The sequence below is a fragment of the Odontomachus brunneus genome, unplaced genomic scaffold, assembly GCF_010583005.1.
Source record: "Odontomachus brunneus isolate Ranch 3 - 2012 unplaced genomic scaffold, Obru_v1 Obru_scaffold_013, whole genome shotgun sequence".
Taxonomy (NCBI): domain Eukaryota; kingdom Metazoa; phylum Arthropoda; class Insecta; order Hymenoptera; family Formicidae; genus Odontomachus; species Odontomachus brunneus.
In genome coordinates, this window is record NW_022639463.1 from 980,210 (window position 1) to 1,005,859 (window position 25,650).

The window sequence follows — 25,650 nt, forward strand, 5'->3', positions numbered from 1 at the left end:
ACCAATGAAGTTACAAATATTCTAGTAAATTTGCTCACTTTTGTAAATTTTACTTCGTTTTGAGATACACAATCGACCCCTTGGAGCCACATATTGAAGTGAAATGAAGTGACTTCTTTCTTCCGGGTGGGACCCGATTGACCACGGTACGATTGGACACAGATTATGGCTGCGTTTCGAAATTCACTGCCAGTACTGAAATTCTATAATATACGTAACATAAACTATAGATTTTCAGTACTGGCAGTGCATTTCGGAACGCAGCCTATAATGATTGGTTCGACCTGGTAATTCACTATATAATTCTTTGCATCGGTTGGTTGTGTCCAATTGTGGTCAATCGGGGCTCCCGCTTGAAACACTACAAAAATCAGCCAATCACGTGTAAGACAGAAGATCCACATCGCACGTCCATCTTGTCTCTGCGTAATCCACGTTACCCAACATGGCCACTGCCGTGGACGCCGCAGGCGAAGCGTGAATGTGAATATAACCTCTTCCTTTTGAATCCGTTAAGATTAAAGAAGTGTGCTAATTGGAAAAATAAATTGACCAGCCGGAAGTATCTAAAGCCACAAAAAAGAAAATTATTCTGATTCTGGTCATTCTGTTTCGATCGTGCCAATAAGGTTAAGTGAATCGAAGCATGATAACCTGTGCCGACAAGTTCTGGCACACGTGACGAGCTGAAAGGAGAACACGCAGCATGGTGCAGAGCAGAATATTCGCACGAAATCGTGCGCTCGGTTATGTCAGCAATCACATACCGCTCGTGACGCGATATATCCTCAAGAGGAAGGAGCACTTGGTGATCACCTGCGTCGGCAGGGCGTTTCACACGTACGGATGCAAGCATTTTACGCTGTTGAGCGTGTCCGGCCTGCATCCGGACAACATCACCTGCCTAGCCACCGATACATTCCATGTATATACAGCTAGCGCGAACAATGTATATGCATGGCGTCGGGGTACAGACTTGAAGCACACTTACAAGGGCCATGAGCACCCGGTGCACTTGCTGCTACCATTCGGCGCTCACTTGCTGTCGGTCGATGAGAGCAGTAATCTGAAGGTATCTCTTTTTTTATTTGAGAGAAGAAATGCATGGACACTGTTAGAGTCTATGTTTAATTGCCATTTACTTCAATAAATAATTATAAGTTTTTTTACTTAATCTGTTTGATTTTGGACGATTAAATTAAATACTCTTGTACACTTGTACTCTTATTTATGTATGTTTGAATAGATATTTGATGTGAAGGAATATTGCTGTTTATCTGAATTAAGATTTTCTACCTCTATAATTCATATAAAATATATGAATCTATCATTTATTCTTAAGACTGAGGATTATTTATCTCTAATCTTTGAGTCGTGTACAATATCCATGAAACATATATACATACATCTCTGTATATGTATATATGTATGTAATTACATTAACATTTTGTTGAAAAATGTAACATATTAATTCAGTAATGAAACAGTCTTTATATACAAGGACTAAATTCAAAGATGCCTCTGTTTATCATATTGAGCTTCAAATAGTTATTATCTCTTAAATATAAGAACACAAAATAATTAAATTTCAACACATTTATAAAGATTATAAATTTGTTAATAGAGGATATAATTTTACTATCTAATGTCGCAAGAACATACTTCGTAGAGTGAGGAAAAGCAATCCCTTATCTTAACCATGTTTTTAATTAATCTTTTCCTTTGATTGCAATCTGAAGGTATGGGACATCAAAGAGGAGACACAGTTGCTGGAGCTATATTTCAACAATGTTACGTTCAGAATCACCACGATAATGCATCCAAACACTTACATGAACAAGATCCTGTTAGGCAGTGAGCAAGGCCAGTTGCAGCTGTGGAACATCAAAAGTATGAAGATGATTCACATATTCAAGGGGTGGGATAGTGCTGTTACTGCGTTGGAGCAAGCTCCAGCAGTGGATGTGGCAGCGGTAGGCTTGAAGAATGGCAGGATTATCCTACACAATCTCAAGTACGATGAGAGCATCTTCGACCTGGTGCAGGATTGGGGCTCAGTGGTGTCGATCAGTTTCCGCACGGATGGTCAACCAATCATGGCGACTAGCAGCCCGTGTGGTCGTATCGTGTTGTGGAACCTGGAGCAACGTAAAGTGGAAAATCAGATGACCCAGGCGCACAATAAAGCTATCACCGGCCTGAAGTATATCCCGAACGAGCCACTGTTGCTCTCGTCCTCGGCCGACAACTCCTTGAAGCTGTGGATATTCGATTCGTCCGATGGCGCAGGCAGACTCCTGCGGATTCGAGAAGGCCACGCTGACCCACCGACGCTGGTGCGTTTCTACGGGAGCGACGGTAACTACCTGCTGACAGCGGGCGGCGATTCCTCGCTCCGGTTGTTCTCCACCGTCACGGAGATACTGAACAAAAATTTAGGCAAAGCGTCGTTCAATCGCAAGTCCTCCAAGAGGAGGTCTCGCTTGGTCGAAGACCCGCTGCAAATGCCGCCGATCGTAGACTTCTCTACCGAGATGACGAGAGAGAAAGAATGGTGCAATGTAGCTGCGAGACATTTCAACATGGCTGTAGTCTCCACGTGGTCGACTCATCTGCAGAAAATGGGAGAGTTGAAACTGACGCCTAAGAGGTTCCAGGGTAAGCGCAACGTTACGGCGACCAGCCTGTGCATTACCAAGTGCGGCAATTTCGTCGTGATCGGCTATAGTACAGGACATGTGGACAAGTTCAATATACAGTCCGGGATACATAGAGCGTCTTACGGGGGTGAGGAAGGCGCTCACGAGGGCACCGTCAAGGGGGTTATGGTCGACGATCTGATGCAAACTCTTATGACCGCTGGCGAAGATAGACTGGTCAAGTTCTGGGACTTCAAGCCCAAGCAAGGTACGTGTATCTTATATAAAACTCGCGCAATAATGAAAGTTATAGTTAGATAAGAGTTTTTCAATTAAATTGTACGTTTGTAGATATAAATGTCATATGTTATAATTAAGCTTTTTCTGACTTTAATCTAATTCTCATCTTATAGAATGATCTCTTATTATGGAATAAAAAATCTGCATATCTCATATTAGACAAGTTTCAATTGACAACTATTAATATAAGTTTTAGACTCTTGCTCAGATTTTTATTCAGAGTTACATTCCAATTTTTTAGTTGAATTATATGGTATATATGACGTCGTATTTGTAGTCACCATTTAACTGAGAAATTTTCATCTAATTCTGAACTCAAATCAAACATATTAATATAAGTTACTTAGTATCATGATTTATTCTGATATCAGATAAGTCTGATATTTCTTCTTTCTAATACACCATGACACTTCGATATAAATTCTTATTTCTTATCAGATGTAACTACAACGAGAACGATATTAAAGATGGAAAACTCGATCGAATGGATACGATACCACAATGAGAGTTCTCTCATAGCTATATCCTTGGATAATTGCACTATCGTATTATTGGATATGGACACTAAGAATATAGTTCGGTGTTTCGAACACGAGGCTCCAGTAACAGACGCGTGCTTCAACCCCGACTCCAGGTGGTTGATCACAGCATCTACGGACGGCACAATTCGCACTTGGGATATACCATCTTCACACATGATAGATATCTTTGAGGTAAACTCATTGTTTACAATCATACACATTTGAAATGACTGCACAAATCTACAAGAGATATTTGAATCCTGAAAAACATTTCTTGGAAAAAAGAAATATTTGAATTTAACAACTCCCCGCCCTCTCACGTAGAGATAAAAAATTGGAACGTTAAGATATCTCTCATGTTGTAACATCCTTGTAGTGTTTATGTCGTTTTCTAGTAGCATATTTTTAATTTCTTGATGTAATACCGAAACAGTACGTTACTTAGGTTGATGAGAAATACACGCTGAGAAGATACTTTAATACAACGAATATATTTGCAGGTTCCTGAGACTTGTATGTCCTTAAGCTTCTCCCCAACCGGTGAGTTCCTGGCGACAGCGCACAGGGGCAATCGAGGGATCTTCCTATGGTCAAATCGTATGCTCTTCTCATATATTTCGCTGAAAGCCGTCAGCAAGGACAGCATGATACCCGAGATAGAACTCCCTGGCGTGTTTGTGGAAATCGAGAAGTCCGACGACAATGATGATGTCGTCGCCGCGGAGCCAGACTACGTGTCGCCCGATCAGCTCGATGCTAGTCTCATAACAATGTCCGCCGTAGCGCAATCCAGGTGGCAGAATTTACTGGACATCGACATCATCAAACAGAGAAACAAGCCGAAGCAGGCGCCGAAAGTACCAGAGACCGCACCGTTCTTCCTACCTACGATTCCATCGCTCGACATGCGCTTCGATTTCTCGCATCTTAAGATCAATGAAAAGGCCGAGAAGCAGGGCGCGAATTCCGTTTTGCAGAATGTCACGTCGCTCAGCAAAAGTTTGAAATCCGTTGCTGCAACCGATGACTTCTCAATCGTGGTGGAGAGACTGAAGACGATGAGCGCCAGCGCCATCGATTTTGAGATCCAGTCATTGTCCTTTGACGAGATCTCGTCCGAGTCATTGTTGTTGCAGTTCATGAAAACGATCTGCTTCATGATGGAACGGCAAGTGGACTTCGAACTGTCGCAAGCGTACTTGGCGGTGTTCCTCAAGTGGCACGGCACGACGTTGACGGAAAAGGATACGCTACGGGATTACTTAAGGGTGATTCAAGAGGTGCAAAAGAAGAACTGGCATATCTTGCGAGATAAATTATTTTATAATATCAGTGTCGTACAAAATCTAAAAAAAATGTAACATAAATAGATAAAACGTACGAACTGTTATGATACGTTATATGTATACTGTTAAAACAATTGTAGGATCATTTCTCTTAATGCCTAATGAATACTTCGACTTATATCAATAGTCGTTACTTGACGAGATATCTAGATTTGAATTTACAATTAAACTTAAATTTTTCAGTTGAATCATACGATATACATGATATATTTATAATTGTGATTCAATTAAAAAAAAATTCGCATCTAACTCTAAATTCAAATTTGAATATCTCACTCAAGGAAAGTTTCAAATAATGATTATTAATGCAAGTCTTATAGTATTAAATTTGTAAAAATAAATCTAAGTATTTTTTTTACATGTTTCAATCTTAAACTTATTCATATTACAAAGACCATTTACCTTCATATGTGGTTCTCAGTAGACTATGAACTTATTTATTAGAACCATTTGCTCAACACGATTCCAAAATTATTTTTGAGTAGTATACACAATAATATACAATGAACACGCAGACATTGAATCCTGAATAGCACAGATTTGAGCATCTTGAAAAAATATTAATGTTTATTATCGTCTATATTTTTATATTTTACATTACAAATATCAAATAAGGTATCTACATTGAAATATTCGTTTTCCTCAGTGCGTCTGTTACAATGCATACACAACTGCGTTTATAAATGCTATATATATATATATACATATTTCAATGTAGATACTTGTATATAGTGTTGTAGATACTAGTAACGTATATATTTTGATGTAAATACTTATTAATTTACGTATTTCAATGTAGATGCTTTCGATTATACAATTATTAACAAGATTGACAAGACGATCATGATTTCACGCGAATAAAAAATAAAACGTAAGTTCATAGACGTGTAAATAGAATAAATTTGAAATTTACGACGTTTTGTCGACAATTTGAATAAATGACAAGGAAGTTTATGTCGCAGGATAGAGCAGCGCTTTCTCACTATGTAGCTCTCGGTAGTCCAGTGAATCACATAAGTACACTTCGTGGTGAACAAGAGTATTCGCACATCACTCCCTGTAATTGAGGTAGCTCTGCAACTGTTCTATCTTTACCGGCTCCAGGTACAGTTCATTGATGTACGGCTCGAAGCTCGTGACGATTCTGTAGAGGCTGCGCTTGATCGCGCTGCGTACGGATACAAAGAGCTCCCTGGTCGACTTGTCGTCCGTTTGCGCTTTTCTGCTCGACATGTTCGACTTGTGCAGCTTGTCGAGGGCCTGTTTCAACGACAGCAGGCCGTAGATGATAGTCGGCACGTCCTTCTGCACGATGCCGAAGGTGTCCTCGGTCAATGAGTACACTGTGAGCGACGAGATCGCCTCGGCGGCCCAGATCGCCAGCTGGCCGTTGGCCAACACGTAGCGGATCTTGTTGTCCTCCTGCTCGCCGAAGATGTAGTTTATGAGCGGCTTGGAGAGCAAATAGGCCACGAAGGCATCCCGTTTCTGCTTGATGGACTTCTGGATGAGCCGGCCGTTGCAAACGGGTTCCTTCGCGCTCATCTCAGTCGCGGTCATCATCGGAGGCGGGATGTCCTGCACCAGTTTTCGCATGCGGTACAGATAATCGTTGTGCGGCTCGCTTGTCGATGTGGTGGTCGTTGTGAGGATCGGCGCGCTGTAGAATGTCTTATCTGGCGACTTGGTGCATATGGCGTTGAGGTCGATCGTGAAGTTCCTCAGGAGGTCCATACACTTCTGCATCACGCAGTTCCAATTGTAGGGATGACCACCCGGCTGACTAAGCGTGAACAGCAAGATCCTTCTGCTCCGTTCCTTCTGAGCTACGGTCAACAGATCCAAGTAGCCCAGGTATTGCATTATCGGTACCTTGTCCATGGAGATGACGTCGGTGAGCGTCAGCTCGGGATCGTCCTTGCTGAACGCGCCGCTCGTGCCGATTTTGAACCAGACCCACTCGGTCATGTAGATTTCGAATAACAGGTAGGTGCTGCTGAGAGTCAGCGCAAAGAGGAACTGATGCAGCCAGAGCCGCGATATCAGCATGAAGTTCAGCAGCTTGGACAGAGTGTCCAAGACCTCAGACTGCTCTGTCTGCACGGATATCACGGAGAGTGCTGCACGACAGTAGGAGCCCAAGAAGTAATAAGCCATTATATAGTACACTGTGGACCAAGTGGAGGAGAACACCAACGTAGGCAGCACGGAATAGATATTGTGCCTCAGTCTAAAGAACTTAGACTGAGCTATGGTAGGGAAGCGGATGTATTTGCATGTGATGTTGTTGCTCTTGATGGAAAAGTACAGTCCACCCCAGCAGCCACTGAGCAGCAGGAAATAATATTCCTCCATCAGACACTTACCCTCGGCGACTTTGCACTCGACAATCGGTGAATTGTATCTGCCGGCTATCAACGACAAGTACAGCCAGACCAGGGCACCGCCGATGACGATGTACGAGCCGCTGAATAGCAGGTTCTGCGTGGTGAGGGTCGCGCACAATCTGGTAAATCTGCTCTTGTGATACGACGGTGTGCGCAGGTAGATCTTGCTGCAAAAGAAGCCCTGCAGGAAGACCACCGTGGCGAGAATGAACAGGTACGTCCACATGCGCAGCGACGTGAAGGCCGTCCAGGTAGCGTTCAGCCAGCGTGCGTAGTCCGTGCTGAGGTTCGCGAACAGCACGAGGCAGCACACGAAGAGGAATTGTAGCGTCACGCTGGACACGCTGGCCAGCAACATCCGCTGCATCAGCAGCTCCTTGCAGCTCTTCTTCTCTATCCCCATTATCTCTCGCTCGTTGAAGCCGGTTAACCTCTGCGAGCACCGTGAATCTGTCACGATGTGAACATCGGTTTATCTTGCCTTGTGTGAGTCACACGACGAGATTTTCCACGAACTCTGCGTACTTCAGGTCACCTATGCGCCCTGTAATGGTCACTATCGCATAGTTCTCTCTGACGATTTCGTTTACTTCCTCATCAGCCGAACGGTTACATGCGAGATATTCTGTACGTATAAAATTTCAAAATACCGCAAACTAACCTAGATGGCGGGAAGTTCATTTTCCCCCTGGAACAGTCTTTTCAATGGTTACGTTCAGCAAAGAAAGCTGCTTTGCACTGTTGTAAAATTCATGAATCTGATTGGAGTATGCTCTTAATTTTGATTAAACCCCAGAGAATGTACGAATCAGATTCACGAATTTTACAATAGTTGCAAAGCAGCTTTCTCTCCTGAACGCAGCCAATTGGCTGCGTTCAGCATAAAAGCTGCTTTGCAACTGTGTCGAATTCGTGAGTCTGATTGGTATGTGCTCTTAGATTCAGCCAGGATTAAGAGTATGCACCAATCGGATTCACGAACAGCAGTGTAAAGCAGCTTTTAGCATATTCGACTAAAGGCTGATTTATGATGGCCGTAATCCGTAAACTTATGCCGAAACCGTAAAAAATTGTCACAGTCGATCACAGTCGATTATTCTTCTATAATTCGACTATGATTGATCAATTTTTTACGGTTCCGGCATAAGTTAACGGATTATGGTCATCATAAACCAGCCTTAAACCCTGGGTCCTTATTTTTGAAATAGCTGCGTATACATAAGTTTTACTGCGCAGGTTTAATCATACCATAAAATAGCTGCGCAAGGAAAATTACGTATACGCAAAAATTTCAAGAATATGAGCCCAGGTTAATTAACCCGGGATCGATTAGTGACGTCACAAGACTTTATTAGCCAATTACAAAATTTATACGAAAATGTTCGATCAATATTCGACCACTTGTTCTTTCTCAACTTTTTCTGCATTTTCTACCTTCTTTAAGCCCATTTATAGACGCCGTAACCGTTAAATTATGCTGTAATCCATAAGAAATAGACAAGTCGCAGTTGACTTCTTGTAATAATCGACTGCAACTGGTCAATTTCTTATGGATTAGAACATAAGTTAACGATTACGACCTCTATAAATGAACCTTTTCTGTCGCCATTTTTATTCTATCATTTTAAATACAGGATCGGTAAATCTTCCATCAGCAAAATTAAAAAATGTCTTGATTAAAGGTGCAGATAAATTTAAGAAACGTGAGGAATGAATACGAAATGACAACGGGAAAAAGAAGTGCAGAGATTTAGGTTGAGATTTAATTGTGTACTGCATATATTTGCATAGTAATACAGTAAAGGTAAAGCATAAACAGCGCAGATCTCCACAGGACGTTCTCTAAAGATGTTTTGAGAACGTTTTCGCGTCCTAAGAACGTTCCCAGGACATTCCCTGGAGACCTTGTACTGTCTGGAAGGCGACTTGTTTACAAATAATGACTAATGACGAAAACAATCAAATGCTAATGTGTGTATCCAATATTCGCGCGTTGCAACGGTATATATTGTACGCATCCAAGTAACACGTGTCGTTTAAGAAACGTTTTTGATATATTTTACAAACGATAATAAAACGTTACATACGTTTATAAAACGTATATAAAACCAACATGTGCTATCAGGGTAGCTTAATTGAAGTTCGTTACCCAGACAGCACAAATCTCCTCGGGATGTCCTGAGAATGTTCTGAGGACGTCCACAGAACGTCCATGGGATATCGTGTGCTGTTTGGGTATTTACACAATATTTACGGTGACGGTGTGATGTGAGATTGCGTGAGGACGCTGACACGAGGGCCTAACGCGAGAGAAGCGAGCAGATGGAAAAAGTCGACCCCTGAGGTCACATGTTCCTCATCTCCTTCTATTTATCATTCTCGCCGTCGACACGGCCAAGTGCCGCGCAAGTCACGGAGCGCGATAAAATGCGGCGAGTGGATCGAACGTCGGCAAACATGAACTTTCGAAGATCTCGGCGGGACTCGGATCTCGTCCTGTCGAACTTTGGCCAAAAGGAGCATCTCTTCAAATTCCTCGTCATCGGCGACTATGGTGTCGGTGAGTGGTGTGAATTTGTTTAAAAGTATTTTTTAATATTGCGTCGCCCGCAGCCAACGAACGGCGTTTAAGCGCGCCAACGCGTCGTTCTCAGAAATGGTTACAACGTACACTTTTGCACGATAAGATAGGTGAATACAATCTGTCCGGTAATCATTCAGATTCTGTTAATCGTGTGAATATTGATTGCATAAACTTGCTTTTATTACGCACGCATCTATTGCAGGAAAAAATTATAAATCAAGTTAATCAGAGTTGGGCTTTTACGCATAAATTATGACACTTTTCGTCTACATATAAATAAATAAACTATACACAAAATGTCACTTACATGGACAATGAGTTTGGATATCGTTCAAAGAACGTGTGACTTGTTAAAAAATTAATTAAATTAAAAAATTAAATTAATTAATGAAATTAATTAAACGAAAGTTTATATCTTTATTGAATCTTACCCACATACAGCACAAATATAGAAAAGACATCTTAGAGACATCTGAAAGATACTCTGTTTTAAATCTCTTTAGGATGTCTCTAAGACATAATTTGGACATTATATACTAGTACTATTTATATTTGAATCCTGATGTAAATTTAAAATTTGAAAAACACATACTTGCGCGAAACCGCGAGAAACTTTAAAATTTTAGGAAACTTCAAAATTGCCTCTTTTGGAAAATTTAGCGTAATATTTCACTTTTTAAATTTTGAACAGATCACATTTATGTTTCAGGTAAAACCGCGCTGGTCAGAAGATACACGGAAGGTAACTGTGATTTCTCGTTCTCTCCGTTTACTGTCGATTCGACGAGTCGTTTCGCGAGAACCACCCGTTGACACTCGTCAACCCCGTGCGTCCGCGTGAAACGTCTCGAAGAATGTCATCGTCGCGCTCGCAGACAAGTGTGTGATTCGGATTTCGCCGGGAGATTATCGCGCGGGCACACATACTCGAAGAAGAAGAAATGAGATACGCAAGCAAGCCGGCTGATCCGCTCTGAGAGACACGTGCACTCTAAAAAGATGCGCGCGTGCGGCCGCAGCTGCGCGACCACCGCTAATCCGCAACGCCGGCGCCACTGCACACCGAAACTGTGTCTTTTGCAGGGAAATTCTCCTCGAATTACAAGATCACCATAGGCGCCGATTTTGCAATAAAATCTTTCGATTGGGATCCGCACACTAAAGTAAACCTGCAACTATGGTACTGTCGATGCATTCGCTTCTATCTTATCTGTTTTTATCATACTTCTATTTATTCTATGTCTCTCTTTCTCTCGAATACGTTCCTTCTTCTTTTTCTATCAATTCTGTATCGCGTCGAGGAAACCAGGAGATAACGATAATTCTCCGTTCTGAATTTCAGGGATATCGCCGGCCACGAGAGATTCGGATACATGACGAGGGTCTATTACAAATACGCGTAAATATGGCTCTGAATACGTCCCTAAAACCAATCGACCTTACTCCGTTTATTGCAGTGATTAATATACAAAATATTTCACAAGGCAGGAAAGATCATTTTCGAGTAAAGAGATGTTGCGTGCGAACACAGATTCTATTCTAAATACTTTCGTAGAGAAAGTCCCAAAAAGCACCTCTTGAAACGTTTCAATTGCTTATAGATACTTTGCTTTAACGTCAATACAGTTCCTTGCGCTTTTATCGGGACGAAATTAGCACGGTTTGTAGCTTGGATTGCACTCCGAAAGTTTCGATCGTTCGTTTTTTCTCTCTTCTCAATTATTGACTGATCAATCGACTCCTCGCTCGTTAACTTGACTTGTGTGTAGAGTGGCCGCGGCTCTCGTATTCGACATCTCACGCATGGCGACCTTTCAGTCGATGAAGAAGTGGCTGTGCGATCTCAGGGAGAAGGTCACACTGTCGGACGGCTCGAGCATACCGATTGTGCTTCTGGCGAACAAGTGCGACATTTCGGTCGCCGTGACCAACGAACAAATCGCCAAATTTTGTAGAGAAAACGACATAGACGCCTGGTATGCGACCTCCGCGAAAAATAACACCAACGTCGGTAGGTAATAGACTCGTATCAGGCTAGATATTGGAGCTCGTATCAGGCTAGATATTGAAGATCAGATATTAGAATTCGACAAATTAACTCATTTTGACTCTAACTCGTTTTGTCTCGACCAGGTTTGCGAGTAATTGCTTTTTCATTTATCGTATTTAATTGACAATTAACATGAGTCAATTGAAAACAGTTTAATGGATAATCGATTTCAACAAATTCAAGCGAAGACCTTTCGATATGAGCAAAGAGAATTAAAGATAGTTCAATTAATCGTTCGAATTAATTTGCTCGAGTCCATCGTCACAATTAATTGAATCGAAACATATTTGTTCCGATTTATTATTAAAATAAAACAAATTTAATAATCTAATATTTTCACAACTCTGATCTCTCGATTGAGCAAGTCAAATTTTTATTTCGTACTCAATTTCCAGTAATTAACTGATTTTTTAAATTGAGAATTTAATTTCAAGATGTTTTGAATCATTTCCTTCTTTAACGTATAAACAGTTTTTAATTCCTTATATATATATATATATATATATATATATATATATAAATATATATATATATAAATATATATATATATATAATCATAATGCGATGAACTCTTATAATTGTATGTACTTTGTGACTTGAGAAACTAACTTTGCCGAGATATCAGCAAATAATTCACGGAATCGGGAGCTAATTCGCGTTATCGAATTTTCAGATGCAGCGATACGCTATTTGGTGGAGAAAGTATTGAGTGCGAAGATCGACGGCGGCGTGCGCGATTCGATACGATTGCGTGAGGTATCGTTGAATCGCGAGAAATCTAGATGCTGCAAGTAGAGTGACGTGTAACCGGTTTGGAATTGTCAATTCATCCACGTGAACATTAGAACATTCATCAACGACGATGTGAGCGATTGAGAGACTGCCGAGCATGAAGATTACGAGAAACTCCACAAGATAACTTCAAAACGATGCTATGTAAATTATTTTTTCTCGAAAGATTTATACAACAATGTGCAGAATATTGTTTTATATTATACTTTTTCCCGTTATGTCGTTTGATGTTGATTGCCCCAAAATATTGTCCGCTAGACAAATCTAAAAGTTACACAGTAAAGTACATAACAAAATAACTGCGACAATTTACCGTCTCTTCGGCGAGCAAAAGTCGTTTATTGGATATCGAAATACGCAGTATGAATTTTTCACTATTACGGGAGATTTTCTATAATAACCAGGGTTGGAAAAGTTACTTTTTAAAAGTAATTAGTTACAGTTCCCTTTGTTGAAAATGTAACTAATTACAGTTACAAGTTACTGGCTATGAAAAGTAACTCATTACAGTTACTTAAAAAGTAACGAGTCGTTACTTTCTTGAAATAATTGTAAATTATTATCGTAAACAAAAATTTTAAGCTTTACTAAAATGTAAGAATTGAATTTTATAATTAATATCTATTACATTAATTAGTCTATCCATTTAACAAATTTCAAATCTGTACTTAACATAATAAAAATTTAATAATAGTCTTGTAGAGATAAAAGAATTTAATCATATGCTCCATAAATACATTAATAAATTTATTAAATTAATATACGATTACTATATAATTTTAATTTTATTTTACGTTTCTCAAGTAACTATTAAAATAACTGTTAAAAAAGTTACAAGCTACTAAAAATAAATAAGTTAAGTTACAGTTACCGAAAAAATGTAACTGTAACTTCGTTACAAGTAACGAGTTATTTCCCAACCCTGATGATAATGCACTCAACATCAGTCGCTCGAAAAATTTTTGTCAAAAAATAGAAAAAGAAATTGTATTGAATCATATACCCATTTAAACATAACAGTTTTTTTCTAAGCTTGTTTTAAGTTATTGATTTGCAATAGTGCAACGCACGTAGTGTGTACTTTTGCTTGTTATCCGATTAAAACTAAGGAGCGAAAGGCCCGTGAATGCAAATGCCAAAATATTTCGCTCAAATCGCCATATTTTAAGACGTCGTCGTGTAGTTCATAAGAATATACAGCGGTGCCCTTATAGAAAAATATTACTAGCTGCGATAAATTGGCCAGTAATAAATAATAATTTTATTACTCGTGTGAGTAATAAAATTTTTGGACGACAGTAATTATCACTGGCCAAATTATCACTTATCGATATTAAATTTCTATAAGGGTGTGTGAATGCAGGGGAACGACAAGCAATTTTCCTATGAGACTTCAGTGTCGTATACATTTGTTGTCGAAGATACAAACTTTCTATTTTTTTTTCTTCAATAAACTAGGCCTGTTATTTATATTCAATCGTCTAACTACCACCTTAACATCTCCTATCATGTCCTGAATGAACTTCAGCATCTCAATACGCACTTTATTGTTTTTGATATCCTTTGAACTGTTCAAGGTTCTGTGTCGTTGTCTGAGACATCGCTGGTGAATCGCGTCATCTTTTTTGTGCATCATCAAGTCGTAGTAGAATTCGTCCGTGATATCCTGCAGCTTCCTAGGCGAGTTACGTCTAGTCCGTGTTTTAGTTCGCGAACTACGACGAATCTCGTTTTTCTTCTCTTTCATCGCTTCTTTCGCATCGCTGTTCCTACTCTCCGCGATATCTTCGAGATCGATCATTACGCGCGATTTGTGTTCATTCTTCGTCTTCGTTTTTTTGTCTTCGTTTCTTGTCTTCGTTTCTTTGTCTTCGTTTCTTGTCTTCGTTTCTTTGTCTTCGTTTCTTGTCTTCGTTTCTTTGTCTTCGTCCCTCGTCTTTGTTTCCTCGTCTTCGTTCCTTGTCTTCATTTCCTTATCTTTGTTCCTCGTCTTGTCAGTGTCTGTGACCTCGATGGCGGACTCGTTCGCTATACTAGGATCTATGTCGCGACTTCTCTGCAACGAAGCATTTTTCATGCTCTTTGTGCATTCTTTATCTCGCTTATGATCGTCATTTTCCGATTTCATTGATTGCTCCCTCTTTTCCATTAGGTTTTTGTCCGTCGAATGGCTCTCGTTATTTGTGATATCAGAATGTTGCTGTTGCCCATGAAACTCACCTGAACTCGACGGAGCATTTGTTTCGGAAGCTGCGCTCTCCGTGGACGTCGTACTCTGCGTTTCCTCTTTGTCGTTGTGCGCAATTGGAGTCTTGTAGGCAGCTTTTGCCAAAGAGAACGCGCGCGTATGTCGGAGAATCTTTTGCAACGCGAGTGGTATTTGCTCGACGGTGATCACCTTGTTTGAGATCACTCTCGGGACACTAGTCGGCCTGGTCTTCTCAGAGGTCAACAAAGTTTCGCTCGTAGGTACTTTATTAGAACTTAAAGAGTGGCAAAACGTCGGCGGTGAATTATCGTGGTTCTTCATGGACGCATCGAATTTACCGATGTCTTCGATGTCCATGTCGTCCATCAATAATTCTGTATTCGGCGGATTTGCGTTTGTCTCCGAAAAGATTGTGGAACGAAAGACCTCGGGAATAATATCTTCCTCTTCGTCCTCCACCTCCTCAATGTATTTTCTTTCTTCTTCATTTATCATTTCAATATCGTTTTGCTGCATATATTCTTCATCTCGCTCATGATCATCAACCCAGTCCACTGACTGATCTAGTTTCTCCGTACTTCTGTTCGCCGAGTAGTTGCCGTTATTCGTGCCAATAGAACAAGTTCGTTGCTGTTGCCATCCGAACCTAGGTGAACTCGACTGATCCATCAAGCTGCACCGCTCATAATTAGGGATACTTAATTTGCTCGTCGCTTCATCTACATAATCGATATTGTTTAAATGACACGCAGTATTGCTAACATTTGGTGGCGACGGATGCGTGCTATTGCCGATCATGCTATGGTTAGCCCTGTGCTGCTCGTCCTTATCACGTGGCGGATCAATCATTGTGATTAGGTTCTCCAACCTCAGCAGGCTCGAATTCAATAGGCACTTTTCCCCGGCCTCGGTCTCGACCTTCTCGGAATTCTCCAGCACCTCGTCCACCTCCAGTTTGGTCTTCTGCTCGATCACCGCCACGCTGTCCCGATCTTGTCGAATGGTGAACATCAGACCTTCCATCACCAAATCGGTGATGTTGGAGGAACGCAATACCTTATCGTCTGCCACGGTCCTTCTCTCGAAAAACTCCCTGCTCCTTTGCTTGCGTGCTCTGCACGATTTGCTGTACGTACTGCTTTGTGCACTATCGTCGACAACGCGAGTCGAAATCGGTGCAAGCCGCTTATCTGACGATTTGTCTATTTCATCATGTTGTTTTCTTTGCGTAGATTCCTCATTGGCCTTCTCATCCACCACCTTCGACGCAAAGTTTTCGTTTGCGTTGTTCGCTTCGGATGTGTCTTGCTGAGAATTCCCTTGCATCGATTTATCGACAACTGGCGGAGCCGAGGCCGATCTCGCACTCGTCCGGTATTGACCTGCATTATTTATGTCTTTCTTGATAAGATATCGATTCGTTACTTTGCTAGAATCCACAATACTCTCTCCGATGTTATCGTTGTCAGTTGAATTATTTTTATCATCGGCAACATCGTGCCGCACTGAGTCTTCGTCAGAACTACTTTTATTCAACAGTCGTTTATCTACATTGTAATCATCTTTTATTATCTTTGTAGAAGAAGGCTTGGACGAAAATGATATCTGATATTTTAGGGTTTTCGGTGCTTCTTGATGTTGTCTCTGTATCTCTGCGAGTTTTGTCTTTTTGTTCTTACCATCTATTTCCTCAACTTCTTGAGTCTCATTCTTCCTTTTTGCAGTTTTCAATTGATCCTGCCTGTGAGCAGCAGGATTTAATTTCGTCTCCTTTTCAGGTCTTCTACTGTTACCATTCGTTAACTTATTCACACACATGCTGTCATGAAGTTCTGTATTATACTTATCAGTGAGATCTTCTTTGGTCACGGTACACGTTGTCGCATTTTTAGTTCTACCGTCTGGTTTTTCACGCTTAGCAGATTTTTCCATAATATTATTTTGAAGAGTGGAATTGACTGACGCTTCTGATGTCTCATTTAACATATTCTCGCTGTGTTTTAGGATCTGATTAATTCTCCTGCTTGGACATGTTCTGAGCTTTCTTGAGGACACTTTGTCAATGGTATGTATCACAGTTTTCGCGTCTTTCTCATCGTTATCTGCAGTGTCACTCGAATCTTTTAATTCAGCACCAGCGTTAACCTCTTTAACGATTGGATATTTTAAATCGTACAATGACTTCTCCTCTGATGAGGAGCAGATCTTTATGGTCAATACGAATGCGTGTGAAAATGCCGCAGCGCTGGTTCGTTGCTGGAACTTGAGTATCGCGAACATCTTGTCCTGGCGCGTCCACGACGTACAATCTTTTTCCAATCACATCAAAGTCAAGGAATTTCCATGCGATTATTGAAACTCTACAGTCTTATTTTATAAAAATTTAATCTTAAAAAGCGAAGATAACACTAGTAAATAGAAAAGGATACTATAAGTGACGAGGAGATGCTGCGTGCCAAATTGCTGACCCTGCGATGGATGACATTTTATAATCCTGCGAATAATCTTTAACAATTCCTTCCCATATAAAAATTGTGTACTATTTCTGAAAATATGCACAATTTATTTATTAGATTATTAATATTTAATTTATTATTTCCAGATTTCTCGAGTGAGGATAACAAGATAGCAATATCGATATTTTACTTTGTTGTACGATGATATTTAAAGATGAATTTGTATATATTCTTCTTATTACATAACCAGTAAGAGCCAGGCACAGTTAAAAGGGACTCCTTCTCTTGGTCGATCCAATCAAGTTGGCTAAACGTATGTACATGTATTCCAGGCATTTTCTTTCGGGCAACAAATCTTGGAACAATGGAACTAATCTCCTGGAGTCCTGTCTGCCAACCGACTCTCTTACAATAATAGTAAGGCAATAAAGTACCCTTTGCTGAAAATATTTCTTTGTAAAGTCACTTTGTCTCTTTCTCAACAGCAAATGTGATAAACTTACCCCCTTTATGACTTCACCAATAAATATATCCTCCACCGTGTCCCATAGTAAGAACTCTGTAGATGTAAAGATGCCAAATACTCTTTTACTTTCAATATGTATGCCTATTGATTCTACAACCAGTAATGTGTCTGCAAATATATCAATATATCAATTAATCAGATACATATTGTTTGCAAAATATCTTCTAGTACAGATTTGGGCTGAGATTCACAACTTACCTTGTTTGATAGAAGCAAGAAAGGATTTATATTGCAATGTTACAATACAAGCTGATATGACAAATGGGATTGAAATCCCTGATACAATCCATAGAAACAAAGTTGCACAGGAAAATGCTAAACAGAGGTTGACATTAAGACATTTTTTGCTTTGCAAAGCAAAATTTATAATGTTATCAGCATTTGAGCTTCGTCTCTCTTCCAGAGTTAGTTGTTCTCCATCTGCATTTCTGAAGAACAATTCAGTAGAAGGTGTTTGTGCGAGAAAATTCGACGACATCAATACTGCTTTTGGGTACAAACATTTGTGCAAATCCTCAAGTTTGTTGACTAACTCAGTGTGTGCAGGCAGAGTGCATCTGTATTTGAAGATAAATTCTACGTGTTTATTACGTTCTTGTTATCTTTTAAAATCTATTAAAGCAATTCAACATACCTATCACTTATTCATCCAATACATAGAGTGATGAAATACAAAGCACTTTGTAAGATTCATATCCTATTCCGTGAAATATAAAGTACGATTAACAATAACAAATGAACACAGATGATGTAGCTTCATCCTGTTGATTAAATATCAATCGTAGAAATTAAGTTGGCGTATACACATATAAAAAAAATATATGTATGAATATGACGTTAGTATAAACGAAATTAACGTGAAACAATGCCATACAGTTAGCGAAAGATAGAGAAGAGAGGAATGAAATTATTTTAATTACTAAACTATTTTGTTCTATATTTCTTAACTAAGCGTATACCTATATGTATATCTAATGTAAATATTCCAGAATATGATAAAAGAAATCACTGCTTGTCGTTTCTACAGTCACGTCTTAGGCCAATATTACATGTGTCGTACGACCAGCTCGTCAGACGTCCCAATTGGCTGTCGAATAAAGAAATTCTGGGATATCTAAAGGAAAAGTTTGGGACCTTAGGAGAATTCTATCAATCAACCAATCGACACGCCCGACAATCTTGTCGTACGACACATGTAATATTAAGCTGCTTTCTATGAGCGGTTCTAATCTGCGTTCTACGCAAGTCACGTTAAGATATCATGACTAGTGCGTCACTAATAATCTGTTAATGAGTTTCCTTATCCTTATCTACATTAGATACAAATTAACATTAGACACGAATTTACGAATATATTAAAAAAAAACACTGTTTCACTAGAAATTGAGATTTAATCGTTGATAAGAACCCACACAGCACAGAAGTTTCAAAAAGCTTTTAAAAAGATTTCAGGAAGATCTCAGAAAGGTTTAACGTTCCTGTTGTGTCTCTGAAACCTTTCTGAAAGCTTTTTGAAACTTCTATGCTGTGTGGAAAGTGAGACATGAACATGGAAACGTCAAGTTAGAGAAATGTTGTCATCTATCTTTGTTAAAAAATCTACTCTAGAGATATAAAGCTCGAAAATTGATTATATGAATCTCTTTTTTCAATGTGAACTTGTGAAAAGTGAAAATTGCACGACTTGAAAGCATTTGAAAGCTTTCACTTTTAATGATTTCATACTAGGGAAAAAGATCATAAGATTAATAAGATCGAGTTCACGTGAAAAGAAATCCATGAGTGATGCGCAGGAGTCGTATTCTCGATGAGTATTCGAACGCTAAATACGCCTTTCTGATTCTAAAGATAAATAAACTTTATATGAAGGCTCTCGTGTAAGAACGAAACTTGAAATAAAAAAGACATATACTTAGCGTTCGAATATACGTCGAGGATATGGTCTTAAATCTCTATATCGGAATTCCGGGTGCGTGTGCTTGGCCAAGAAAGTAATATCAGTGGCATCTCAGATAGCACAGAGAACTCAAAAAAAAATTCAGTCGTATATCATCAATTCTAAGTTCATTTTTAGACACAAAAGGAGCTTTTTGCACTGAACTAAACTCTGAAGAATTCTTTTTGCATATGAAAATGAACTCAGAATTGGTGACATACGACTGAATTTTCTGTGCTATCTGGAGCAGTACCAATGTCGCGCAACACCGAGAGTGGAAAAGCAAGGCAGATCGGCGGGAGTACAGGAAGGAAGAGCGCGCGCACGGAACGTGAGCGCACTCGAATCGACTACGGCCACGGCGGCTGACGGTGGGGGAGTGAAACAGCACCTGCTGCCATTCTGGCATTACGTCAATGGTGGACGTCTCATTCGCTGGTTTGGGAGGAGTTGCCGTGACCGCCATTGTTACAACTCCGTCGTCGTATTATACGGAGACGTGAATCCGCGCTTTCTCCGTGGGCGCGCATCCGTGTTGCAATTATCGAGGAGCCGCCACCCCGGGCCCGATAGCTCCGCGCCTGCCGTCAACTGGACGACAAGCCGTCAACCAAAAGCGTTCTCACGGCGTAGCATGTCCACGATGAATCCTGAATAGTAAGTGAACTGGCTCTCGCGCAGCAGACATAAGCGCATCGAATCCGCGCCACGCATCGCCGTTCGTGTATCGACGTGGACGTTCCGCGCGAGAAGGAGAACGAGAAGGACGGCGCGTCGTCGCTCTTTCGAACGGAGTCCGTCCACCGCGCGATGGAGAAGCCGTGGAAAAAAAAAAGCATCCTTCGGTCTCCACCGTCTGACAGATTCGCCTTCCCCTCCCGTCCCCTCATCTCTGTTACCTGCACGACACTCGCTTGCTGTATGTGTGTGTGTATATGTCTCATTTCGGTATTTTGTGTATCATGTCGCCGTGTGATTTCGATCTCAATCGTCCGCCAATGACAGAATCGCGATCGACGAACTTTGGAATTCGCGGAGATCCGATTCGCGGAACGTCTGTCGATGCACTCTTACGTTGGACTTTAGGTGTGAGAGACGACCGTGAATCTTTTCCTCCAGCGTAGATCCATGAAAAGTGGAAATTCGCATTTTCAAGTTGGCAAATCTTGGCGAGTTCACACTGGGAGGGAAGATTCGTCATCAACCTATTGTTCTTTTTGAGCTAGTGCTGTACTGGAGCTTTGTTCCTTTTCTCTCCAACATTAGGTTATATAGGATGAGTCATCTTTAATATATTAGATTCTATAATCTGTTAAATGTTTTTTGTTATTTTCTGTATTAGGAGAAAATATATAAGAAATAAATTGTTGTTGGAAGGGTTGGCTGACATTATTTATTCTTTGCACATTATTCTCTGATGTAAAAACTAACAGATATATTTCAGGATTTTATGTTAGATGATTCATGCTGTACAGTAAAAATATAAATGCTTCGACATATACTTAATTTATATATTCATATTATCCTGTGTTTAAATATCAATATTTAAACTTTCAACATAAAGTATAAATGTATTTAATGTGTACATATATTTTGTTTTTTTGAAAATTTAAATAATCATATTTAAAAACCAAAATAAGAATGTTCAGGATTAGACATAGAAAAATATTCTACTGCTGAAAAAAGCAATTACGCTGTTTATCTTCCTTCTTTTAAATAACTTATCTTCAACAAAGAATATATTTTTTGATAACAGCCTTAAAATACACTTATCGTAAGTTTTAAACAAGCTCATTTTATCATGTACTTAAAAGAAAGATTTCTGATATAATATTTACAGAAATATTATAAAACTTTATCAAAGAGAAAATTTTCATGTAGTAAACAGGTTTTTGTCCTTAATTTAATATACTTAATTGAAATACTAAACTCATTAAAATATAGAATATATGGTGATTAAATTCTATGATAATTCTTATATGATAAACTTGCATATATGATTGCACTATATAATTTGCAGATATATAAATTTCTGAAATACTTGAGACATTTATAAATATAAACTTGCGATATTCTTGAAACAAATAACATTTATTTAAATGCAATATGTATTTTTCTGTGTATATATGTTGAAAATTCCTGCTTTTATATCTGTTTCACTCTTATAGTGGAACTCAACTCGGTTAAAGAAAATAGCCCTTTGGGTCTTTCCTTTTTTATCGAAAAACTTGCATTTTCCTTATAAACAAGAAATTTCTTCTGCATTTTGCTTGTAAACAAGAGTTTCCTCTCGCGCTCGCGACAAAACGTTCGACGATTTTCACTTGCGAAACGATCAGCGCGCTGGTACAGCTGGACTGAAACGTTTTCCTGTTTCAGCGATTACCTGTTCAAGTTACTTTTAATCGGAGACTCCGGTGTCGGCAAGTCGTGTCTGCTGTTGCGTTTCGCCGATGACACATACACGGAAAGCTACATCAGCACCATCGGCGTAGACTTTAAGATCCGCACCATCGATCTGGATGGCAAGACGATAAAGCTACAGATCTGGGACACCGCGGGTCAGGAACGGTTCAGGACAATTACGAGTTCGTATTACCGTGGCGCTCACGGTATCATCGTTGTTTACGACTGCACGGACCAGGAGACATTTAACAATGTAAAACAGTGGTTGGAGGAGATTGACCGTTACGCATGTGATAACGTCAATAAGCTGCTAGTTGGCAACAAATGTGACCTGCACACGAAAAAAGTAGTCGATTACACAACGGCCAAGGTAAAGTGGGCGCGTGTTTCTCTTTCTCTTTTGCTCACTGATACGATGATAATGGAGTAAAACGTCCAGAAATCAGCATTCGATTTATTTTCCGCATTCTTACGCGGATTTTATCGAATATTAAACAAAATTAATTAATACTATCAAGAAAAATATTAATTTTTTAAAAGAACTTATGGAGATTTATTTATTATTTATTAATTATTAGTCAATATTTATTTTTTCTAAATCCACATACACATTAAGGTATTTATTATTTGAGGATTTATGATTGTATTTTTATTTATTTGCATTCATTATTTATTGTATATGTAAATATTTATTATTTATTATTTCATTTATTTTTTAATTCACATTACACATTAAAAGATGTACGTGAATTAAAAAAATAAACAATAAAATGATAAATATTAAATTCTAGGATTTCTTGAGAAAATATTAATTTAATATTTATTAATATTTGATAAAATCTGCGCAAGAAAACCGCAAGAATACCGAAAACAGGCAGAGAGTTCTGGCCACCTATTCCTTTGTATTATCACTCTGTTAAGTCGTCCTGTTTCACGAACAAGCCTTTGTTAATTCCGCATCTTTCTGTTGCAGGAATACGCAGATCAGCTTGGTATACCGTTCTTAGAAACCTCGGCGAAGAACGCAATGAACGTAGAGCAAGCTTTTATGACAATGGCCGCGGAAATCAAACTCAGAGTGGGCCCACCGTCGAGCGGAGCGAGCGATCCGGCTAATAAGGTGAAAATAGAGCACGGACGCCCAATTGAATCCTCCAAGTCTGGATGCTGCTGAGAACTGTAATTTTGCGTCCCTTTAACCAAAGTAAGCGAAATTAAGCAAGAGAAGGAAAAAGAGAGAAAGAAGGCGATAGTGAGGTCGATGCGACCCGATTAACCTCTCGAGCAGGCACGAATCGTCGAGGGGGATGGCAGACGAACAGAGAGAGACAATCGCAATCTTTTGTTTTGCAGAAACATCTAACGGTTGCGGTCCGGGTACTGCGGAAAGTAAACTTATTACTGGAGAGCATAAGAACGTACCTGGAAGTTTCAGTTTATACCAACAGACAGAGGAAGAAAAAAAGAGCAAAAAGAAAAAATCTCTCTCCTAACATACAAACATACACACACACACACACACACACACACACACACCCTCATGGACCATGGGTCAACTCCTGTCGCGCGGGGTTGTACAAAAGTCTCTTGTTCGCCTGACCTTTTCTCTTTCCTCTTCTACTTCTTTTTTGTTGTAGCTAATCTTACTGAGGGAGAAAGGACGCGACGTTTGCTCCACGCTATATGTTATAGCATAAAAACTTCGACTTTAGTCGTCGAATTAGCATCGATTTTAAACATGTCTTTATCGAGTGCGTGCGTGTGTGCGCAATAAGGGGTGACCCGAGAATCTTGAGAAGATTAAGTCGGATAATATCGTGTATGGTGGTTATAAAGAGTAAGCACTTTGATTTTCTTTTCTGTTTTTTTTTTTTTAGCCTAATTGTAATGTGTACAATTGAAGTATGTATGCGTTTTAGCCGTGTGACGACACGGTGTCGCGTTTCTATTCCTCTAGTAATTCTATAATTCTGGAACGTCGTTTCTCACACACGTCTTTTTCGTTTCCCGTCGAAGTGCGCGCGCGAGAACTCTCAGATCGAGTCTGCCCTTTTTCTTTCTTTTTTCTAGTGAGATTCCATGGACAATGATCGCCGTACCATCCCTTCCCCCCAAACTTCTTTCTCACCGCTCATTAGTGTAATTTAATAACATATTAATAAATATTTCAACATTAACTCTCTCTCGGAACGCATACATAGCGCACCTCTATGGTATATACATATATGTATACACACACACATATATATGTGTGCAAGATTGGCGCATGTGATGATTATTCGTGCACCAAGCGATAAGCCAGGAGAGACAGCGAAAAGCTTCCGTTTGTGTTTTCTTTTATCGACAGTATCGTCGATCTTTTTTACAATTCAAATACGATCCGAATATCGATTAAAGGGTTTTAACCGGGTTTCGACTTGTGGATCGAACAGAAAGAACGAGAGAGAAAGAAGATAGGGATATTTTATACCAGTTAAGATATTACAGTTACATTTAATCTCCAAAATCGTATCTTTGTATCGTGAAAATGCTACTGTGACGGGTATACGATAACGGCACTCGAAAAAAAGTTTACAGATATAGTAACTGTAATTATATAAAATACGGAAGAATAAACAGCCATCTAAACGGAAACCGCTCTTTGACTTTGCACTTTCGACGCTGCCGTTTACTTCTCCGCGATATCCTTTTCTTAGTCATTACGTTATTATATGCATGGTCGTTAATAGAATAGTCATAAAAGGAACAGTAGTACTAGCAGTGGGAGAAGAATAAGATCAGTGTGGTGGTGTGATCGCTTGCCACGTGTTGTGTAAATTAGCACAACCTAGAAAATCAAACTGAAAAATCTCGATTGATATCGCAGATATCAAACTCGGTGCGCAGAGTGTCGTGTGGCGCTATCTAACGACGCCGAAGAACCCGTTTGTTTGAATCTCAGCTGAGTAGGTTTGAATCTTGACTAAACAACCTGTCATTCTTATTAGTTCCAAAATTTCCGCTACAAGCCGCGCCATTCATGTCTAAAGCCAGCGGCACACGATGCTTGTTTTCATGCTGGATTGCTTGCTGGATGGAAATACTCTGTTCTGATTGGTGCATTTCTGGAGACGGACCAATCAGAATAGAGTATTTCCATTCAGCAAGTAATCCAGCACGAAACAAGCACATCGTGTGCTGCTGGCTTAACCCGAGGTCATAATACGACTCAATGACGGGTCAGACAGACTTTTATTTTCAAGTAATATGAATCGGAACTCTTCATTTTTAAACGCAATTCAACGTTAATTCCATGAAGTAAAAGGTAAGAAGACCGAACTTGATAGGGTGCGAGTAGAGAAAGTGGTCCTGATTCGTGTTCCCCAATTAAGAGGGAATCCGCTGAAAAGAATAACTTCTTATGGTTGGGCGCCATTTGTAAAACAATAAGTTAGAGCGAGACAAGATATACTTGTCTCTTTCTTACTGCACCAGTTCAGTGGTGCAACTCTTTAAGGC

At 39.7% G+C, this 25,650-nt stretch overlaps 5 protein-coding genes across 8 annotated transcripts; 3 read left to right on the forward strand and 2 right to left on the reverse strand.

Annotated features, from left to right (window-relative positions):
* Positions 1-450: 450 nt before the first annotated feature.
* Positions 451-4,853, forward strand: LOC116840920 (WD repeat-containing protein 36). Its single transcript, XM_032808263.1, has 4 exons — positions 451-1,072; positions 1,740-2,907; positions 3,378-3,652; positions 3,961-4,853. The coding sequence occupies exons 1-4, from the start codon at positions 707-709 to the stop codon at positions 4,819-4,821; spliced, it is 2,670 nt and encodes an 889-aa protein (XP_032664154.1). The 5' UTR covers positions 451-706; the 3' UTR covers positions 4,822-4,853.
* Positions 4,854-5,220: 367 nt separating this feature from the next.
* On the reverse strand, positions 5,221-7,894 carry LOC116840921 (nucleoporin NDC1). Its single transcript, XM_032808264.1, has one exon. The coding sequence runs from the start codon at positions 7,594-7,596 to the stop codon at positions 5,857-5,859; it is 1,740 nt and encodes a 579-aa protein (XP_032664155.1). The 5' UTR covers positions 7,597-7,894; the 3' UTR covers positions 5,221-5,856.
* Positions 7,895-9,175: 1,281 nt separating this feature from the next.
* Positions 9,176-12,837, forward strand: LOC116840922 (ras-related protein Rab-32-like). The gene is made up of 6 exons (XM_032808266.1): positions 9,176-9,753; positions 10,487-10,519; positions 10,861-10,957; positions 11,120-11,176; positions 11,547-11,788; positions 12,501-12,837. Exons 1-6 carry the CDS (start codon positions 9,543-9,545, stop codon positions 12,620-12,622), a joined length of 762 nt encoding a protein of 253 aa, XP_032664157.1. The 5' UTR covers positions 9,176-9,542; the 3' UTR covers positions 12,623-12,837.
* A 1,168-nt stretch (positions 12,838-14,005) lies between these two features.
* LOC116840918 (dentin sialophosphoprotein-like) lies at positions 14,006-19,020 on the reverse strand. Of its 4 annotated transcripts, none has more exons than XM_032808262.1 (8): positions 18,770-19,020; positions 18,445-18,507; positions 18,312-18,367; positions 18,009-18,238; positions 17,788-17,918; positions 17,475-17,724; positions 17,258-17,373; positions 14,006-17,137 (listed from the first exon to the last, which is right to left on the reverse strand). In XM_032808262.1, the coding sequence occupies exons 6-8, from the start codon at positions 17,618-17,620 to the stop codon at positions 14,052-14,054; spliced, it is 3,348 nt and encodes a 1,115-aa protein (XP_032664153.1). In that variant the 5' UTR covers positions 17,621-17,724; positions 17,788-17,918; positions 18,009-18,238; positions 18,312-18,367; positions 18,445-18,507; positions 18,770-19,020; the 3' UTR covers positions 14,006-14,051. The 4 variants fall into 4 exon arrangements, with proteins under 4 accessions (XP_032664153.1, XP_032664152.1, XP_032664151.1 ...); XM_032808261.1 differs by having other exon boundaries at positions 18,445-18,571; XM_032808260.1 differs by having other exon boundaries at positions 18,009-18,367.
* A 1,116-nt stretch (positions 19,021-20,136) lies between these two features.
* LOC116840923 (ras-related protein Rab-1A) lies at positions 20,137-24,786 on the forward strand. The gene is made up of 4 exons (XM_032808267.1): positions 20,137-20,403; positions 22,126-22,522; positions 23,126-23,356; positions 23,506-24,786. The coding sequence occupies exons 1-3, from the start codon at positions 20,381-20,383 to the stop codon at positions 23,324-23,326; spliced, it is 621 nt and encodes a 206-aa protein (XP_032664158.1). The 5' UTR covers positions 20,137-20,380; the 3' UTR covers positions 23,327-23,356; positions 23,506-24,786.
* Positions 24,787-25,650: the final 864 nt, after the last annotated feature.

Coding starts and splice junctions, on each gene's coding strand:
- LOC116840920 (XM_032808263.1), top strand. CDS start 707: ATGGTGCAGAGCAGAATATTCGCACGAAATCGTGCGCTCGGTTATGTC. Junction 2,908..3,377: donor GGACTTCAAGCCCAAGCAAG/GTACGTGTATCT, acceptor ATTTCTTATCAG/ATGTAACTACAACGAGAACG. Junction 3,653..3,960: donor ACATGATAGATATCTTTGAG/GTAAACTCATTG, acceptor ATATATTTGCAG/GTTCCTGAGACTTGTATGTC.
- LOC116840921 (XM_032808264.1), bottom strand. CDS start 7,596: ATGGGGATAGAGAAGAAGAGCTGCAAGGAGCTGCTGATGCAGCGGATG.
- LOC116840922 (XM_032808266.1), top strand. CDS start 9,543: ATGTTCCTCATCTCCTTCTATTTATCATTCTCGCCGTCGACACGGCCA. Junction 10,958..11,119: donor AAAGTAAACCTGCAACTATG/GTACTGTCGATG, acceptor TCTGAATTTCAG/GGATATCGCCGGCCACGAGA. Junction 11,789..12,500: donor GAAAAATAACACCAACGTCG/GTAGGTAATAGA, acceptor TCGAATTTTCAG/ATGCAGCGATACGCTATTTG.
- LOC116840918 (XM_032808262.1), bottom strand. CDS start 17,620: ATGCCTGGAATACATGTACATACGTTTAGCCAACTTGATTGGATCGAC. Junction 17,374..17,474: donor AAATATCATCGTACAACAAA/GTAAAATATCGA, acceptor GCATATTTTCAG/AAATAGTACACAATTTTTAT. Junction 17,138..17,257: donor GCATCTCCTCGTCACTTATA/GTATCCTTTTCT, acceptor GATTGGAAAAAG/ATTGTACGTCGTGGACGCGC.
- LOC116840923 (XM_032808267.1), top strand. CDS start 20,381: ATGTCCACGATGAATCCTGAATA. Junction 20,404..22,125: donor TCCACGATGAATCCTGAATA/GTAAGTGAACTG, acceptor TTCCTGTTTCAG/CGATTACCTGTTCAAGTTAC. Junction 22,523..23,125: donor TCGATTACACAACGGCCAAG/GTAAAGTGGGCG, acceptor TTTCTGTTGCAG/GAATACGCAGATCAGCTTGG.